Genomic DNA, 21,145 nt, shown 5'->3' with positions numbered 1-21,145 from the left:
ATTGTCATGTGGGTGTGAAAAATGACTCTTGACTAGACTGGTGCTGGGGGTGATGGTTTGTCCCAAAATGGGCGGGGGTGTCCATTTGGTCGTGGCAAGTCTTTCGTTTGGCGCGGAGCAGAGCCATTGAGTTTAAGGTAACTCTCCGTCATCCAATTTTCTATCAGATTAAGGCATTTCTCCTAATGTTTAACACAGTATATTTCGGTGCAATCTGCACAACACAGGGCGATTAGGGTGTGCCCAGGCACACCTGGCACACCCTGTGAGCACGCCTATGGAGGTGCGTGATAGACGGTGCCAAAATATCGGCACATTCTTTCAACAATTTGGTGGGGATGAAATCGTTAGGCGCTGTGCTGTCTCGCAGGGCCCCAATGATATTTTTGGTGGTGTCGATGGAGATGGACTTGAGTGTGAATTTAGTTGATTGCGGCATATTTGTGTGAATATTGCCTTTTTGATTTAAAGGGGAGTCGGTGGAGATTCTCTTTTGCTGAATAGTTTCACAGATTTTTTCAATTTTATTAATGAAATAATCCGATAATTTGTTCAAAGTTCGGAGCCTCTAGGCAGGCTGGGTTCACGGTCTGAGCGACTAGGTTAAATAGTTCGCGGGGGCGGTTACGGCTTTTGCGAAGATGTTAGAAAAGTGATTTTTTTTGCTTTAAAGATTTCTTTATGATATTTCTTGGGGGCAGGCCCTTGTACTACATAGTTGAAGGTAAATCTTAACCACTTCCAGACCGCCGCACGCCGATATACGTCAGCACTTTGAAGAGGGAGATCTCTGTTATGGCAGTAGCTAGCTGCCATAACCCAGGTATCCATGTCTTCAGACGGGGGTCCGGTTTACGATAATGGTGGTCTCTGCGGTGGATTCGCCGCAAGATCATCGTTATCGGCGGCAGGAGAGGGCCCCCCGCCGCTCTCCCGTGCCCTCCGCCGCTTACCGGAGCCGGCGGAGGCGATCGGGTCCTTCTTGTTGCTTGGTATGGAGATGAGTGAGGGGAAGATGGCCCCCACCCATCTTCATACCATAGCAGGGAGGAAGTGACGTCAAAACGTCACTTCTGCCCATAGCTCTTAAAGGGCCATTTTTTTGTCATTTTTTTAATTGCATTTTAGTCTAAATATGAGATCTGGGGTCTTTTTGACCCCAGATCTCATATTTAAGAGGACCTGTCATGCTTTTTTCTATTACAAGGGATGTTTACATTCCTTGTAATAGGAACAGTGTAAAAATAAATAAAATATTGTAAAATAAATAAGAAAAAAAATTGAAATTTTTAGAGCGCCCTGTCCCAACGAGCTTGCGCGCAGAAGCGAACGCATACATGAGCAGCGTCCGCATATGAAAACGGTGATCAAACCACACATGTGAGGTATCGCCGCGATCGTTCGAGCGAGAGCAATAATTCTAGTCCTCTGTAACTCAAAACATGCAACCTGTAGAGTTGTTTAAACGTTGCCTATGGAGATTTTTAAGGGTAAAAGTTTGTCGCCATCCCACAAACGGGGGGCAATTTTGAAGCGTGACATGTTGGGTATCAATTTACTCGGCGTAACATCATCTTTCACAATATAAAAAAAATTGGGCTAACTTTACTGATGTCTTATTATTTAATTTAAAAAATTGAAAAAGGAAAACAACTCCCCTTTGATGTAATCAGTTAATTCCCTGGATTACTATTTGAATAAACCCTTTAGATCTTACTGTAGCAGAGCATTACATTTTTTTTCGTTTTTTCATTTTGGATAATACACTGTTGGTCGCATAAAAACACATGCAAAGGAGAGAAATTGCGATGTCCATGGCAACCAACCTTATTTACGATGAAAGCCAATAATTGATTGGTTGCCATTGGGAACGCAGACACTTTTCCCGTCTCTGAGCTCTTATACAGGCGTAGGGGTTTGTTGTAACAGATGCACGCCATTCTCTGGAGAATCTCTAACTATAACTGGTTACATGTGGGAGAGCTGCATCCTGTCCGTGCATCTACTTAATATACCATAAATATTCATTCAGTCCGTTTAAACACGCTCGTTTATTTTTTTTTTTTTTTTCGAAAGTGCGCTATATATAGAATCCCAGTTAACTAGTAACGCTGCCCACACATGCAAATGGTCATTAGGCTGGGCACACTGACCAGACAATGTCCTCTGCTCAGCCATGACATATTCACAGTGGGTATAGAAAAGAATAACCTCCCTTAAAGGATATGTAAATGTTCTTTTTTTTTTATGTCATACTCATCTCCTCTTAGTTTTGTACAAAGTGGCCCCGATCCTCCTCTTTTGGGGTCCCTCAGTAGCACTCCTGGCTCCTCCTCTTCTCGAGTGCCCCGTTGGAGAGCCGCTCTCCCGTGTCCTGCTGCGTCCATTGACACAAACAGCAGGACTCGGCCCCGCCCCCCAACTCCCGCATCACTGGGAGCCAATGGCTGCACTGCTATCAATCTATCCAATCAGGACCCGAGACATCGGCTGGAGCTGGTGTGCTCGTCCCCGCCGCTGGAAAGATCAAGTTCAGGTAAGTAAAACGGGGGCTCTGGGGGGCAGCTGCATCACAGGAGGTTTTTCACCTTAATGCATAGAATGTATTAAGATAAAAAAACATGAGGGTTTACAACCCCTTTAAAATAAAAACATTTTGTTGCCTTGCAGCCTGAAATGAAGACAGACGCAGTTTTTGTTTTATCCAGCTGTATTTACTCTGCAAATTGTAACATCCAAGTGAAAGATATAATACCAACATGTCATAAAAATATAAATAAATAAAAATAAAAAACAGAATCACTGAGTTGGAAAAAGGATCTCCAAAAGGAAAAAGGATCTCCAAAGGATCACCAGCAAACATACATACATACATATAGGGTTGTCCCGATACCGATACTAGTATCGGTATCGGGACCGATTCCGAGTATTTGCGGGAGTACTCGTACTCCCGCAAATACCCCCGATACCGAAATAGAATACTTCCCCCCCCCCCCCCGCCGCATCCCGCTGCTACGCCGCATCCTGCCGCATCCCCGCTTGGTTAATACGGGCGGGGAACATTACAGCATTCATTTGAATAGCTGTAGTCTTTCCCGCCGCGCCGCGTATAGACACTCCCCCTTGCTCGGGTGAACTGTCCAATCCCGAGCAAGGGGGAGTGTCTATACGCGGCGCGAAAGACTACAGCTATTCAAATGAAAGCTGTAATGTTCCCCGCCCATATTAACCAAGCGGGGATGCGGCGCGGCAGCATGTACGGTAAGGAGGACATGGCTGCATATATGGGGGGGACATGGCTGCATATATGGGGGATATGGCTGCATATGTGTGGGGACATGGCTGGATATGGGGAGGACATGGCTGCATATGGGGGGGACATGGCTGCATATGGGGGGGACATGGCTGCATATGGGGGGACATGGCTGCATATGGGGGACATGGCTGCATATGGGGGGACATGGCTGCATATGGGGGACATGGCTGCATATGGGGAGGACATGGCTGGATATGGGGGGGGGACATGGCTGGATATGGGGGGGACATGGCTGGATATGGGGGGGGGGACATGGCTGCATATGGGGGGGGGGGGGACATGGCTGCATATGGGGGGGGGACATGGCTGCATATGGGGGGGACATGGCTGCATATGGGGGGGGACATGGCTGCATATGGGGGGGGACATGGCTGCATATAGGGGGGACATGGCTGCATATGGGGGGGGGACATTGCTGCATATGGGGGGGGACATGGCTGCATATATGGGGGGGACATGGCTGCATATATGGGGGGGGACATGGCTGCATATATGGGGGGGGACATGGCTGCATATATGGGGGGGACATGGCTGCATATATGGGGGGGACATGGCTGCATTTGTGGGGGGACATGGCTGCATTTGGGGACACATTTAAAAAAAAAGTATCGTATTCGGTATCGGCAAATACTTGAAAAAAAGTATCGGTACTCGTACTCGGTCCTAAAAAAGTGGTATCGGGACAACCCTACATACATACATACATACATATCTATCTGCATATTGGTTAGCTTTATTTTACTGAAAATTGATTTGTTACTCACCGACGGTCGGAAGGGGGCGGCAGGAGGGGCGTCCATACTTGGCTGTTTCCCTCCTGGGACGCTTTTCCTCCGGGAACGGGCAAGGTGATAATCTAGGAAGGATATTAGCATATTAGAAATATGTACGTCCTGACGAAAAACATGAAACACGTTAGTATACCAAAGATTGTTACCAGTAAGCAGCACCTGTCATTTTTCAGTATACAATACAAGAAGGGAAGATCTTTAAAATATGAAGGCTTGCATGTATTTTGGAGGAGTGATGGTAAGCCCCATCTCCCACATCCTTTAGCCCCACTGTATTCTATACATGCATGTTACTATGGCAAGTCTAAGGAGGTTAGGTGGCAGATGTTTTTGGATGTACAGGCACCGGCATTATTTGGACAAATTCAGAGAATATTTAACCTGATGAAAATGCATTTGCTTCCTGATTTCATCACCGGTTTCATACCCATTCTTTTTATCATGATCTCACCCAAGCTGAAGGACCAGTGTTCAAACTCAGCTGCTGATTGCCCAACTCTGCCCATACTCTACTTTCCCAAAACTCTGGTGGTAAATCACATGACCAATGCCCTGGCATCTCGTCCCATGAATGGCCCAAAAATAAATCCAATGCATTAGCTAAAAAACAGACAAAAACCTCCGCATGCTCAGAAGCAAGTTAAACACTTCCGGACCGCCGCATGTACATTTACGTCGGCAGAATGGCACGGACAGGCACATCCACGTACCTGTACGTGCCTGCCCGGTACATGCGGCGGTTCCCGTGGCTTCAGGAGCGATCTGGGACGACGGCGCGGCTATTCGTTTATAGCCGCTCCGTCGCGATCGCTCCCCGGAGCTGAAGAACGGGGAGAGCCGTATGTAAACACGGCTTCCCCGTGCTTCACTGTGGCGGCTGCATCGATCGAGTGATCCCTTTTATAGGGAGACTCGATCGATGACGTCACTCCTACAGCCACACCCCCCTACAGTTGTAAACACACACTAGGTGAACCCTAACTCCTACAGCGCCCCCTGTGGTTAACTCCCAAACTGCAACTGTCATTTTCACAATAAAGAATGCAATTTAAATGCATTTTTTGCTGTGAAAATGACAATGGTCCCAAAAATGTGTCAAAATTGTCCGAAGTGTCCGCCATAATGTCGCAGTCACGAAAAAAAACGCTGATCGCCGCCAATAGTAGTAAAAAAATAAAAAAAAATAAAACTATCCCCTATTTTGTAAACGCTATAAATTTAGCGCAAACCAATCGATAAACGCTTATTGCGATTTTTTTTTACCAAAAATAGGTAGAAGAATACGTATCGGCCTAAACTGAGGAAAATTTTTTTTTATATATATATATGTTTTTGGGGGATATTTATTACAGCAAAAAGTAAAAAATATAGCATTTTTTTCAAAATTGTCGCTCTATTTTTGTTTATAGCGCAAAAAATAAAAACCGCAGAGGTGATCAAATACCACCAAAAGAAAGCTCTATTTGTGAGGAAAAAAGGGCGCCAAATTTGTTTGGGAGCCACGTCGCACGACCGCGCAATTGTCTGTTAAAGCAACGCAGTGCCGAATTGTAAAAACCCCTTGGGTCATTTAGCAGCATTTTGGTCCGGGTCTTAAGTGGTTAAGAGACGGGAGCGCTCGTTCTGGTAAAACTACCATTCGTAACAGACTGAAAAGAGCGAATCGTCTTTTACTAACACAAAATCAGCAAAAGCAGCCCCAAGGGTGGCGTCATCCGAATGGAACTTCCCCTTTATAGTGCCGTCGTACGTGTTGTACGTCACCGCGTTTTGCTAGAGCATTTTTTTTTTCACGATCGTGTGTAGGCAAGGCCGTTTTAACAATAATCGGGTTGAAAAAAACGTTTTTTTTCTAGACCATTAAAAATGGTCGTGTGTACACAGCATAAGAAATAAAACACAGCTTGGTCAGATCTCTAGCTATGATGGGAACTCAGTATGCTCTCCTCCAATGATCAGACTTGTCCTGACACACCCCCACTGCACATCTATTCACTGGGAAGTTCAGGGTGCTGTTGCTTCTCCTCCCCCAGCTCTTATGCAGCTGAGAACAGAGGGAATGGGATCACTTATAAAAAACGGGAAAAGGGTATTTAACTACTTGCCGACCTGCCGCCGTCGGCTCTCTCGCAGGCAACTCGCAGGCAACTCTGCTCTCGCCCCCGACTCCCGTGCGCGTGCCCTGCGGGCGTGTTCACCGCCGGGCACACGCGATCGCTCGTTACAGAGCGGGGACCGGAAGCCGGGTGTGTAAACACACAGCTCCCGGTCCTGTCAAGTGGGGAAAAGCTAATCCTCTGTTCATACAATGTATGAACAGAAGATCAGTGATTTCCCCTAGTGAGGCCACCCCCCCTACAGTTAGAACACACCCAGGGAACATACTTAACCCCTTCCCCGCCCCCTCGTGTTAACCCCTTCCCTGCCAGTGGCATTTTTATAGTAATCCAATGCATTTTTATAGCACTGATCGCTATAAAAATGCCAATGGTCCCAAAAAATGTGTCAAAAGTGTCCGCCATAATGTCGCAGTACCAAAAAAAAAAAAAATCGCTGATCGCCGCCATTACTAGTAAAAAAAAAAATATTAATAAAAATGCCATAAAAATACCCCCTATTTTGTAAACGCTATAACTTTTGTGCAAACCAATCAATAAATGCTTATTGCGATTTTTTTTTACGAAAAATAGGTAGAAGAATACGTATCGGCCTAAACTGAGGAAACATTTTTTTTTTATATATATTTTTGGGGGATATTTATTACGCTTCCTGAAAACGGTTTAACTGAAACGTGACGTCGAGGCGGTATCCGAGCGCGCACGCACAGCCACGCACTTCCGGTCTCACTGGTTGATGGACAACTAGCGGTGGAACGCACGCTAGTGGACCAGGACGCGGCCATCTCTTATCTTGTCTTACTATCCCCACCACCTACAGCCTCAGTGCCGGGAACGGGCACCAGCAACAGTAAGAGGCCATTTGGCATTGTAATTTTAACTTTTGTATATTAAATGGTTTTACACTATGGTGGTATCTCTTCTCCTTTCTTGGTACACCATTTGCTGCAATCGCTGACATTGGAATCCAATGAGACCCTGCTGATCCTCATTTAAAACAAGCCTGATTGACCATATTTTAAGTAATCTGGTCAACACCGTGTGGTAAGGAGCCATCCATTATTATTCTGGTGACCTATAGGTGAAGGCGGATCACTTCTTTCTCGCACTTTGGCTATTTTGAAGATTCACAAGCACTTTAGCATTTGCACTTTTCCCTGCGATTTGGGATTTGATTATTTGCATTTTGCACCTGGACTTGATACAACACTGGATCCATTTTGCACTTAACTATTTATTTGCTGGACATTCTTTTAAATTTTTTTTTTTTTTATATTTTATTTATTTTCCACGGCATTTGGCACTATTGTACTTATAGAGTTTAGACTATAATCTGTTTGGTTTTTCACATAGATTTGGGCACACAGTTACACTGTGTACTACTCAAACGCACATTGTGACACGCATCCACTATTTTGATATAGCGCCCCTCACCTCACTACACAAGATATTTATTACAGCAAAAAGTAAAAAATATTAATTTTTTTCAAAATGTTCGCTCTATTTTTGTTTATGAATGAATGAATGAATGCAAAACTTATATAGCGCAACACATGCAAACTTAATCGCCTCTGGGCGCAATAGCGCAAAAACTAAAAAAAAAAAAAAAACTAGATCTTTATAGCGCAAAAACTAAAAACCGCAGAGGTGATCAAATACCACCAAAAGAAAGCTCTATTTGTGGGGAAAAAAGGACGCCAATTTTGTTTGGGAGCCACGTCGCACGACCGCGCAATTGTCAGTTAAAGCGACGCAGTGCCGAATCACAAAACCTGGCCTGGGCATTTAGCTGCCTAAAGGCCCGGGGATTAAGTGGTTAAAAATGGTCGTGTGTACGCGGCATGAGAAGTAAAACACAGCTTGGTCAGATCTCTAGCTATGATGGGAACTCAGGATGCTCTCCTCCAATGATCAGACTTGTCCTGACACACCGCCACTGCACATCTATTCACTGGGAAGCTCAGTGTGCCGTTGCTTCTCCTCCCCCAGCTCTTATGCAGCTGAGAACAGAGGGAATGGGATCACTTATAAAAAAGGGGGGGGAAGGGTATATATAATGTATTTGTTATTCTTTTTATATCTATAGACAAATGTTTTGCCTTTCATTTCTATTTTAAACTGAATGGGACAAGGTGATCGTTTACAAATACTTTTTTTTTTTTTTATTGCTCATTAGACTTGTTCTTTAAAAGGGGACTGTAAACAATATATATGTGATATAATAATGGAAATATGGTACAGTAAGCATGTAAAAAATGCACATACAAATGCTGGTCAAGTAAACAATACAATAATACCCTAAGTAAATATGTGCACAATGAAAAGACTCTATATGTTTCCTGCAAGCACCGAATGATCCTGGAGTTCCAGGTACTTTTGTGTTTTACCGAAGGTAATTATTGCTTTTATATAAAACTGTATAAAAGCCTCAATATCTTAACAAAGCATAACCGCTAACCAGCTTGTTTGTAACTGTTTTTCCCTTCCAATCCTTCAATACGCTGCAGAAATGTATGCGATATACTGGAGGGAACAAAATAATGGCAAAAAAAATAAGAGAAATGTGACTTTCCTTCTTCTAAAGATTTTAGAATGATCATTCATACAAAATATTTTTTAATGGAAAAAAAAATCCGCCTGTATAGCTGGAATTTTTTTGGCCATTTTTGTTGTATGAATTATGTTTTTCTGTCTATTAGCTAGATTCAGGTAGGCTGCCCTAACTTTGCGGCGGCGTAGTGTAGCGTGTTTACACTACCCCGCCGTAAGTTAGCGAGGCAAGTACATGATTCTCAAAGTACTTGCCTGCTAAGTTACGGCGGCGTAGCGTAAATCGGGCGGGCGTAATGGCGCCTAATTCAAATTTAGCTGAGGGGGCGTGTTTTATGGTAATGGGGCTTGACCTGACGTGATTTACTTTTTTTGGAACGGCGCATGCGCCGTCCACCTACATATCCCAGTGTGCATTGCGGCAACGTACGCCGCACGGGCCTATTGGTTTCGACGTGGACGTAAATGACGTAAATCCCTATTCACGGACAAATTACGCAAACGACGTAAAATTTTCGAATTTCGAAGCGGGAACGGCGGCCATACTTTAACATTACTATTACAACTATTTGATGAAATATCTTTAGGCCTGATAATGCGTTACGTAAACGGCGTATCTGTACTGCGGCGGCCGGGCGTACGTTCGTGAATAGGCGTATCTAGTGATTTACATATTCTACGCCGACCGCAATGGAAGCGCCACCTAGCGGCCAGCCTAAATATTGCACCCTAAGATAGGACCGCGCAAGCCGTCGTATCTTAGATAGGTTTAAGTGTATCTCGGTTTGAGAATACACTTAAACTCAGGTCGGCGCAGATTCCGAGTTAGGTCGGCGTATCTACCGATTTATCCTGTTCAGAGGTCATTAATGCCTAGAAGCCCGGGGCAGACTTAGGAGTGTCCGGCACACCGCACCGGACCCGCTGCGGAGATATGTAAACCGGCTCCATAGATCCAGTCACATTCTCCTGCTATGCGAATTGAATGCGGGGAAAAGTGTGAACCCGGCCTAAAGGTTCACTTTAAAAAATATATATATATCAAACATGTCGTACTTACCTCCACTGTGCAGTTAGTTTTGCACAGAGTGGCCCCGATCCTCCTATTTTGGGGTACCATGGCGGCTCTCGCGGCTCCTCCCCGCAATAGATAACCCCCTCTGGGAACCTCTTTCCAGAGGGGGTTTCCTTGCGAGCGCGCTCCTGTGTCATACATTCGGCGTCCATAGCCGCAGAGTGTATGTTCGGCCCCGCCCCCGCGTCACTGGATTTGATTGACAGCAGCGGGAGCCAATGGCTGCGCTGCTATCAATCTATCCAGTGAAGAGCCGAGAACCCTTGGAGAGAGCGACGCGGTATCGCGCCGACTGAAATTCGGGGCTCAGGTGAGTAAAAAAAAGGGGGGGGGGGGGGGGACTGGGGGGCCGGACAGGGCAAGGTGTATTTTCACCTTAAAGGGGTTGTAAAGGTAAATTAAAAAAATCCCCTAAATAGCTTCCTTTACCTTAGTGCAGTCCTCCTTCACTTACCTCATCCTTCCATTTTGCTTTTAAATGTCCTTATTTCTTCTGAGCAGGGCCGATCCTAGGCAGGGTGCACAGGGTGCTTTGCACCTAGGAGCCTGCAGAGGTGGGGGCGCCGAAGTGGCAGAGTCCTCTTCTCCTTGTTTGTGTCCGTCCAGAACTAGTGTTCTGAGCATAGGTATATGTCTGTCCAGAACTGATGTGTCTCTGACCATCTCCTGTACTATGTCTGCAGTCTCTGACCATCTCCTGTATCATGTCTGTGATCTCTGACCATCTCCTGTATCATGTCTGCAGTCTCTGACCATCTCCTGTACTATGTCTGTGATCTCTGACCATCTCCTGTACTATGTCTGTGATCTCTGACCATCTCCTGTACTATGTCTGTGATCTCTGACCATCTCCTGTATCATGTCTGCAGTGTCTGACCATCTCCTGTACTATGTCTGTGATCTCTGACCATCTCCTGTACTATGTCTGTGATCTCTGACCATCTCCTGTATTATGTCTGTGATCTCTGACCATCTCCTGTATCATGTCTGCAGTCTCTGACCATCTCCTGTATCATGTCTGCAGTCTCTGACCATCTCCTGTATCATGTCTGCAGTCTCTGACCATCTCCTGTATCATGTCTGCAGTCTCTGACCATCTCCTGTATCATGTCTGCAGTCTCTGACCATCTCCTGTATCATGTCTGCAGTCTCTGACCATCTCCTGTACTATGTCTGCAGTCTCTGACCATCTCCTGTACTATGTCTGCAGTCTCTGATCATCTCCTGTACTATGTCTGCAGTCTCTGACCATCTCCTGTATCATGTCTGCAGTCTCTGACCATCTCCTGTATCATGTCTGTAGTATGTCTGGGGCTCTTTCTAACAGACTCTCTAACAGAAGCCCTCTCTGTGTCCATCAGAGAGGCCCCCCTCCAGGTCCCAATAAAGTACTCTGCTTCTCTTCCTGTATTTTGTTTATTGTTAAGAGATCATGTAAGGATCCCAGGGTAATGAAGACTTGTGGGGGAGCATCTCTGTGGTTGAGTCATTGCCATAGAACCATTTGTAAAGGGGAGGAGTTAGTAAAATGACCACGCCCATGTGGGGGCACCAGAAATATTTCTGCACCCAGGCGCCTGTGACCCTAGGATCGACCCTGCTTCTGAGAAATCCTCACTTCCTGTTCTTCTGTCTGTAACTACACACAGTAATGCAGGGCTTTCTCCCTGGTGTGGAGTGTCGTGCTCGCCCCCTCCCTTGGACTACCGGAGAGTCAGGATGCCCACTAACACACAGCTCCTTTCTCTATCTGCAACGTAGAGAGCATCCTGACTCTCCTGCTCGCCCCCTCAAAGGGAGGGGGCGAGCAGGACACTCCACACCAGGGAGAAAGCCTTGCATTACGGTGTTGAGTTACAGACAGAAGAACAGGAAGTGAGGGTTTCTCAGAAGAAATAAAGACATTTAAAAGCAAAATGGAAGGATGAGGTAAGTGAAGGAGGACTGCACTAAGGTAAAGGAGGCTATTTAGCAAAAAAAAATGTTTTACAATCCCTTCAATGCATAGGATGCATTAAGGTGAAAAAACACGGAGGGTTTACAATCCCTTTAAGCCCTGTACATACGACCGACTGTCGGGATGCATCAGCCGTTTAAAAAAAGAACGTCGGACGTTTGTCCCGAGTGTAAATCACCCGGTCCATCAGAAGCCGGCCGTTTGGCTGGCTTCCGTTGGACAAGCATGCTGGAAAACAAGCAGCCGACCAGCTCCCGATCAGCGCTCTTTGCCAATGTCCGAGAGCGCGGATCAGGATGCCCTGGCGGATGGGACATCCCCCTTTGAGAACACAACTGCTCAGCGGGGGAGATTGCTGTACTAACACCTTTGGGATGAATTAGAGCGGAGACTGCAAGCCAGGCGTTCTCGTCCAATATCAGTGCCTGACCTCACAAATGCGCTTCTGGAAGAATGGTCAAACATTCCCATAGACACGCTCCTAAACCTTGTGGACGGCCTTCCCAGAAGAGGTGAAGCTGTTATAGCTGTAAAGGGAGGAGCCAACTCAATATTGAACCCGACGGACTAAGACTGGGATGCCATTAAAGTTCATGTGTGTGAAGGCAGGCGTCCCAAAACTTTTGGTAATACCGTGTAAGTCAGAGAAGTGCACAATAGAGGGATTTCCCTATTATAATGGAAAACCCCATTAGTGCCTGTTCTTAAAGCAGAACTAAACCCCCCTATCGATTTCAGGCAAGGAAGGTTCCATCTTGGCCTCTGTTTGATCTTCAACTGCCACAATGCTGTATATGTGATCAGTTACAACACTAACCATTTTATGGATTGACAGTTTGTTTGTGACAATTAACCACTTAAGCCCCGGACCTTTAGGCAGCTAAATGCCCAGGCCAGGTTTTGCGATTCGGCACTGCGTCGCTTTAACAGACAATTGCGCGGTCGTGCGACGTGGCTCCCAAACAAAATTGGCGTCCTTTTTTCCCCACAAATAGAGCTTTCTTTTGGTGGTATTTGATCACCTCTGCGGTTTTTATTTTTTGCGCTATAAACAAAAATAGAGCGACAGTTTTGAAAAAAATGCAATATTTTTTACTTTTTGCTGTAATAAATATCCCCCAAAAACATATATAAAAAATCTTTTTTCCTCAGTTTAGGCCGATACGTATTCTTCTACCTATTTTTGGTTAAAAAAATCGCAATAATCGTTTATCGATTGGTTTGCGCAAAATTTATAGCATTTACAAAATAGGGGATATTTTTATTGCATTTTTATTATGTTTTTTTTTTTTACTACTAATGGCGGCGATCAGCGATTTTTTTCGTGACTGCGACATTATGGCGGACACTTCGCACAATTTTGACACATTTTTGGGACCATTGTCATTTTCACAGCAAAAAATGCATTTAAATTGCATTGTTTATTGTGAAAATGACAGTTGCAGTTTGGGAGTTAAACACAGGGGGCGCTGTAGGAGTTAGGGTTCACCTAGTGTGTGTTTACAACTGTAGGGGGGTGTGGCTGTAGGACTGACGTCATCGATTGTGTCTCCCTATAAAGGGGATGACACGATCGATGCGCCGCCACAGTGAAGCACGGGGAAGCCGTGTTTACATACGGCTCTCCCCGTTCTTCAGCTCCGGGGAGCGATCGCGAGGGGGCGGCTATAAACGAATAGCCGCGCCGTCGTCCCGGATCGCTCCCCGAGGGAATCACGCAGCAGGGGGGGGGGGTCCCGATCGGACCCCCGACCCTCGCAAAGGCAAGGACGTATATATACGCCCTTCTGCCTGTCCGTGCCATTTTGCGGACGTAAATAGTCGTGCGGCGGGCGTTAAGTGGTTAAAGTGGTTGTAAACCCTCTGGAAAACAAAAACACACCCTGCACGACAAAGGCATAATGAGCTAGTATGCATACTGCAGCGGTCCTCGTCCCCCCCCTCCGGCGCCGATATCTCTCCCGAAGTGACTTTCGGATATCGCAGGCTCTGGCGCTGTGATTGGCCAGAGCCGTGATGACGTCACGTAACAGCACTTCTAACTGAAGCAACGGCACGACGTGCTATTGCTGCAGTGCGCATGTGCCGATGACTTAGGCATATGCAGACACCGGGGGATATCTCCTAAACCGTGCAGGTTTAGGAGATATTCAGGGCAGCTACAGGTAAGCCTTAACATAGACTTACCTGTAGCATAAAGTGTGTTGTACGGGTTTACAACCACTTTAAAGCTCTCTGAACGCCAGTCAAAGCTCCTGCCATGAATAAAAATGGTTAGCTTACAGTCCTGTTTACACCTTGCTATTGCTTTGCTTCAAAAAGTATACCCCATGTAGCTTTAGTGGTGCTTCAAAGCCTCCATAGAAGCATAGGCGTGCGCACAGGGTGTGCCAGGAGTGCCTGGGCACACCCTAATCACCCTGTGTGGTGCAGATTGCACCGAAATATACTGCGTTAAACGTCCACTAATGCACAAAAAAATACAGAATAAAACGGTACATAGCACACCAAAATATATAAGTGAAACATGCAGTAACGCACAGAAACATACTGCGTTAAGTGTGCAGTAATGCACAGAAATAGACCCCTGATATTTCATCAAATCTCCCTAATGGGGCTTTTAAAATAAAATAAATATATAATACAAATAAAAAACTACTGACACTGTCCACTGCCCTACTGACACCAATCTCTGCCCTAACGCACAGAAAAATACAGGATAAAAAACGGCACATAGCACACCAAAATATACAAAGTTAAACATGCAGTAACGCACAGAAATATACTGCGTTAAGTGTGCAGTAACGCACAGAAATAGACCCCTGATATTTCATCAAATCTCCCTAATGGGGCTTCTAAAATAAAATAAATATATAATAAAAATAAAAAAACTACTGACACTGTCCACTGCCCTACTGACACCAATCTCTGCCCTACTGACACCGTCCACCGCTCTGCTGACACCATCAGTATACTGTATATACACATACAAATATGTTTGAGCTTTGGGGTGCACACCCTAATGCAATAGGCTGCGCACACCTATGACTATGTCTATGGCAAAGCTCACTTGAAGCCCCAGGAAGCCTCACCAAAGCTCCACCAAAGGCTCATCGAAGCTCCACCAAAGCCTCACCGAAGCACCAAGCAAAAGCAAGGCGTAAATAGGACTGTAAGCCAACCATTTTATTTAGTGACAGGAGCTTTGACTGGTGTTCAGAGAGCTTTAACAAAGCCTGTCCGAAGCAAGTGTAAACTAGCCCTTAGACCCCTTTCACACTGAGGTGCTTTGCAGGCGCTAGAACGCTAAAAATATTGCCCTGAAAGAGCCGCTCCTCACAGTCCACTGTGAAACCCTGAGGGCTTTCACACTGGAGCGCTGCACTGGCAGGGCGCTAAAAAACGTCCTGCTAGCAGCATCTTTGGAGTGGTGTGTATACCGCTCCTCCACCGCTCCTGCCCATTGAAATCAATGGGGCACCGCGGCTATACCGCCCGCAAAGCTCCGCTTTGCGGGTGGTTAACCCTTTTTTGGCCTCTAGCGGGGGTTAAAACCACCCCGCTAGTGGCCGAATACCTCCGCAAATATGCCTGTAAATCGCCGCTAAAAATAGCTGCGCTTTACCGCCGACGCCGCACACGCGCCCAAGTGTGAAAGGGGCTTTACAGTTCAGACACATGTGGAAATGTAATTGTTTTTTGAAACTGTTAAATCGATGGGCTTAGTTCCCCTTAAGCCCCCATTCACACCTAGGCGTATATACGCCTGTAGTGCGACGCCGCAGCCGCCCCTGAGACGCTGGAGGGATGATTTCACATTGCCCTCTATGGAGATGGTTCACATCTCCACGCTGAACGCCGAACGCCGTACGCCTGAAAACAAGTCCGGGACCTTTTTTTCAGGCGGCTTTCGGCGTTCGGCATAGGAGATGTGAACCATCTCCATAGAGGGGGTAAGGCTGCATTCACAATCGTGGCGTTTTGTCGCCGCAAATCGCGGTACAAAACGCCACAATTTGTCGCTGCAATTCGCGGGACAAAACGCCGCGATTTTGTACGCCAAGGTGTGAATGCAGCCTTAAGCAGGACTGGTAAAGCAGAACTAAACCCATCAATTTACCCATTTACTAAAACAGTTATGATAACTTTTACAGTTACTTGTGTGCTTTTGTTATTTCTCAACTGAACGCAAATGGTTGGTGTCATAATTGATCGCGTGCTTCGGCATCATGGCAATTGCAGATCAAACAGAGGTTAGGATGGCAGCTTCCTTGACTGTAAAAGGTAGAAGGGTTTAGTTCCACTTTAACCACTTAAGGACCCCTTCACGCCGATATACGTCAGCAGAATGGCACGGCTGGGCACAATCACGTACCTGTACGTGTCTCTTTAAACCCAGCCATGGGGTCGCCGCTCGCGACCCGGTCCGAAGCTCCGTGACCACGCCCGCGGGACCTGATCGCCGCCGGTGTCCCGCGATCAGTCACCGGAGGTGAAGAACGGGGAGAGGTGAGTGGAAACACACCTTCCCCTTTCTTCATTGTGGCAATGTCAGTGATCGTCTGTTCCCTGATATAGGCAAAGATGATCACTGACGTCACAGCCTCGCCCCCCTACAGTTAGAAACACATATGAGGTCACACTTAACCCCTACAGTGCCCTCTAGTGGTTAACTCCTAAACTGCAATTGTAATTTTCACAGTAAACAATGCATTTTTATAGCACTTTTTGCTGTGAAAATGACAATGGTCCCAAAAATGTGTCAAAATTGTCCGATGTGTCCGCCATAATGTCGCAGTCACGAAGTCGCTGATCGCCGCCATTAGTAGTAAAAAAAAAAAATTATTAATAAAAATGCAATAAAACTATCCCCTATTTTTTAAACGCTGTAAATTTTGCGCAAACCAATCGATAAACGCTTATTGCTATTTTTTTTTACCAAAAATATGTAGAAGAATACGTATCGGCCTAAACTGAGGGGAAAAAAAACGTTTTTTTTTATATATCTTTGGAGATAATTATTTTAGCAAAAAGTAAAAAATATTGGCCCGGATTCAGGTAGAATTGCCCATAATTTACGGAGGCGCAGGGCAACGTTTTTGCCCTGCGCCCCCGCAAATTTGCTCTGCTGCCCTTGATTCACGGAGCAGAAGCTCCGTGAATTGCGCGGGCGCGCCGACAAAATGCCCGGCGCTAGAGCACGCAATTTAAATGATCCCGTAGGGGGCGAGAATCATTTAAATTAGGCGCGTTCCCGCGCCGATCGTAGCGCGCATGCTCCGTCGGGAAACTTTCCCGACGTGCATTGCGGCAAATGACGTCGCAAGTACGTCATTTGCTTCAAAGTTAACGTGAATGGCGTCCAGCGCCATTCACGATTCACTTACGCAAAGTACGTAAAATTCGAATTTCGCTACGCGGGAACGACGGGTATACGTAACATAGGCTGTCCCTGCTAATAGCAGGGGCAGCCTTGCGCGAAAACCGCCGTACGTAAACGACGTAAATTGCGTACGCAGGGCTCGCGCAACGTTGTGAATCGGTGTTAGTATGCAATTTGCATACTATACACTGAGAACAACGTGAACGCCACCTAGCGTCCACCGCAAGAATGCAGCCTAAGATATGCGGGCATAAGAGCCTTATGCCGCGCAGATCTTAGGCTGCAGTCGGCGTAACGAGGTTCCTGAATCGGGAGCATTCGTTACGCCGGGGCAAGTAAGCAATTGCGCTGTGTAACCTATGGTTACACAGGCGCAATTGCTTCTTGAATCCGGCCCACTGACTTTTTTTCAAAATTGTCGCTCTATTTTTGATTATAGCGCAAAAAATAAAAACCGCAGAGGTGATCAAATACCACCAAAAGAAAGCTCTATTTGTGGGAAAAAAGATGGCAATTTGGTTTGGGAGCCACGTCGCACGACCGCGCAATTGTCAGTTAAAGCGACGCAGTGCAGAATCGCAAAAAGGGCCAAGGTCCTTAACCTGCATAATGGTCCGGGGCTGAAGTGGTTAAATTGACCGTTTCACTTCAGGGACCAAGGTCTGGTCCTCATTACAACCATAGGCAATGGACAACGGTCCTTATTGCCCCTTTTATTATCTATATGGATCACAAGAGAGTCTAGGCTAGAGCCTAGACTCTCTTGTGATCCATATAGATAATAAAAGGGGCAATAAGGACAGTTGTCCATTGCCTATGGTTGTAGACGATGCAGTGCACAATGAGAGGCCTTGATCTCTTATCAAGAAAATGGTAGACACCTTGTAGTACAATCTGTTAGGCAGGACTTTAAAAAAGTTTAAAATGGCTGACAATGTAATTTTAAGCAGACGTAAACTGTGGTGCTATTTCTTCTATTATCAGTATCCGCTATTATGCATTAGGCTGCTTGCATACAGAAGAGCACCCACAAATGGAGGCAAGTCTAGACAGAAGTCCAACTAAGCAGAAAGTGAGCCACACCAAAGTCCAAAGTGTTCTTTTGTTGTCATAGGAACAAAAAGAAACCCAAAGCGTTTCAGGGGCTAAGACCCCTTCATCAGGGCTTGTGTATAACCACAAATATGGCTGGCCGCAGATGAATTGCAACACAAGTTATAATATGATCTGAATTACTGTCACTGATAGTTTTCTGCTGCATGAACGATCAGTGACACTAATTCAAGACCTATTATATAACTTTTTGCAATTCATCTCAATCCAAAGCACAAGCCCTGATGAAAGGAGAGTGTCTTAACCCATAAAAAAGCATTGGATTTCTTGATCAATGGTTTGGCGCTCCTTTTGCACTATGCACAATTTCACTTTAAGGACAAAGGTCTAGCCCAGTGATGGCGAATCTCGGCACCCCAGATGTTTTGGAACTATATTTCCCATGATGCTCATGCACTCTGCAGTGTAGCTGAGCATCATGGGAAATGTAGTTCCAAAACATCTGGGGTGCCAAGGTTCACCATTACTGGTCTAGCCCAATGGTCTCTAAACTGCAATCTGCGGCCATTTGTCTGCATTTATCCGGCCCTTTGGGGCACTATTGCCTTCCATTAACATTAACAATGAGGCATAATTCCTGCCACTGGCAACAACAATGGGGCACTATTCCTCCTACTGACACCAACGATGGACACTATTCCTCCTACTGACACCAATGATGGGACACTATTCCTCCAACTGACACCAACAATGGGCACTATTCCTCCTACTGACACAATGATGGGGCACTATTCCTCCCACTGATACCAATGATGGGACACTATTCCTCCCACTGACACCAATGATGGGACACTATTCCTCCCACTGACAGCAATGATGGGACACTATTCCTCCCACTGATACCAATGATGGGACACTATTCCTCCTACTGACACAATGATGGGGCACTATTCCTCCCACTGATACCAATGATGGGACACTATTCCTCCCACTGACACCAATGATGGGACACTATTCCTCCCACTGACACCAATGGATGGGACACTATTCCTCCCACTGACACCAATGATGGGCACTATTCCTCCCACTGACACCAATGATGGGCACTATTCCTCCCACTGACACAATCATGGGCACTATTCCTCCTGACACGATGAGTACTATTCCTTCTACTGACACCAATGATGGGCACTATTCCTCCTACTGACACAATGATGGGCACTATTCCTCCTACTGACACAATGATGGGCACTATTCCTTCTACTGACACCAATGATGGGCACTATTCCTCCTACTGACACAATGATGGGCACTATTCCTTCTACTGACACCATCGATGGGCACTATTCCTCCCACTGACACCAATGATGGGCACTATTCCTCCTACTTACACAATGATGGGCACTATTCCTCCTACTGACACCAATGATGGGCACCATTCCTCCTACTGACACCAATGATGGGCACTATTCCTCCCACTGACACCAATGATGGGCACTATTCCTCTTACTGACACCATCGATGGGCACTATTCCTCTTACTGACACCAATGATGGGCACTATTCCTCTTACTGACACCATCGATGGGCACTATTCCTCCTACTGACACCAACAATGGGGCACTATTCCTCCTACTGACACCAATAATGGGGCACTATTCCTCCTACTGACACAATGATGGGCACTATTCCTCCCACTGACACCAAGGATGGGCACTATTCCTCCCACTGACACCAAGGATGGGCACTATTCCTCCCACTGACACCAAGGATGGGCACTATTCCTCCCACTGACACCAAGGATGGGCACTATTCCTCCCACTGACACCAAGGATGGGCACTATTCCTCCCACTGACACCAAGGATGGGCACTATTCCTCCCACTGACACCAATGATGGGTCACTATTCCTCCCCCTGACACCTACTCCATCCACCTGCTGTCTTCTGGGAGACACACAGGTCCCAGAAGACAGCAGGGACCAGTAGGATCACGCAGCACGAGTCGCGCATGCGCAGTAGGGAACCAGGAAGTGAAGCCGCAAAGCTTCACTTCCCGATTCCCTTACCGAAGATGGCGGCGCCTACACCCGAGAGCCGAGGCTTTAGGGGCCGACATTGCAGGCATCCTGGACAGGTTAGTGTCCTTATTTTAAAAGTCAGCAGCTGCAGTATCTGTAGCTGCTGACTTTAAAAAAAAAATATTAAATTGGCGGAACTCCACTTTAATGCAGGCAAAGCACCAAGTGAGTTCAATTACGACCTTAATCAGCCCCAGAACCTGTGTAATTAATACGTGTTCAGTTTTAAAGGGATGAGGTGGCAACCCTATTATCCATGCTCATGCCCTATACACACGGTCGGGATTCCCAACGGGAAAATAGAGAACCTCCGTCGGAAAAAGTCCATATACACGGTCGTAATTCCCGACCAAAAGCTCTCATCGGACTTTTTCAGACGGGAAAACCGGTCGTGTGTACGGGGCATTAGAGTCCCTCTGAGGGTGGATAATAAGAGAGGCTAGGCTCTGCTTCGAGGATTTGACAAAAATTGTCAAAAACTTTTTTTTTTTCTCTCTAGGTCTTGCTTCTGTGCAATGAGGACCACACCAAGGGCTGCAATGAGGACCACAGTTACCCTTAGGATGACCACATTTCCAAACTACCATTCAGGGACACCCCCCCCTTCCCAAAAATAATTTTGTGCTGTAACAAATCACAGCACAGTGATTGGACACAAGAGGCGGGATTTATGATTTCTCCAATCACAAGCAGGGGGCGGGATTGTGCTCCTCCAGGCATTCCCGGCCAGAACAAGTACTGTCAGTGAGTCAAGCGGTGATGTGGCGCCCTTTTTTGGGGGCATCAGACTTGCCCAGGGGGTGGCTGTGTCAGTTTCAATCCGGG

The 21,145-nt window shown here is 46.3% G+C and overlaps 1 protein-coding gene across 5 annotated transcripts in view; it reads right to left on the bottom strand.

Moving 5' to 3' along the window:
- Positions 1 to 21,145, bottom strand: part of SYNGAP1 (synaptic Ras GTPase activating protein 1) — a 469,079-nt gene that overhangs the window by 235,529 nt on the left and 212,405 nt on the right. For all 5 annotated transcript variants that reach the window (XM_040324977.1, XM_040324980.1, XM_040324978.1 and 2 more), the window contains one exon: positions 4,081 to 4,172. In XM_040324977.1, coding sequence (XP_040180911.1) covers positions 4,081 to 4,172 — 92 coding nt within the window. The remainder of the gene's footprint in view (positions 1 to 4,080; positions 4,173 to 21,145) is intronic.

The sequence above is a fragment of the Rana temporaria genome, chromosome 9 (assembly GCF_905171775.1).
Source record: "Rana temporaria chromosome 9, aRanTem1.1, whole genome shotgun sequence".
Classification (NCBI taxonomy): Eukaryota; Metazoa; Chordata; class Amphibia; order Anura; family Ranidae; genus Rana; species Rana temporaria.
Note: the sequence above shows the minus strand (reverse complement) of the source record. Positions and strands in the feature narration are given on the sequence as shown.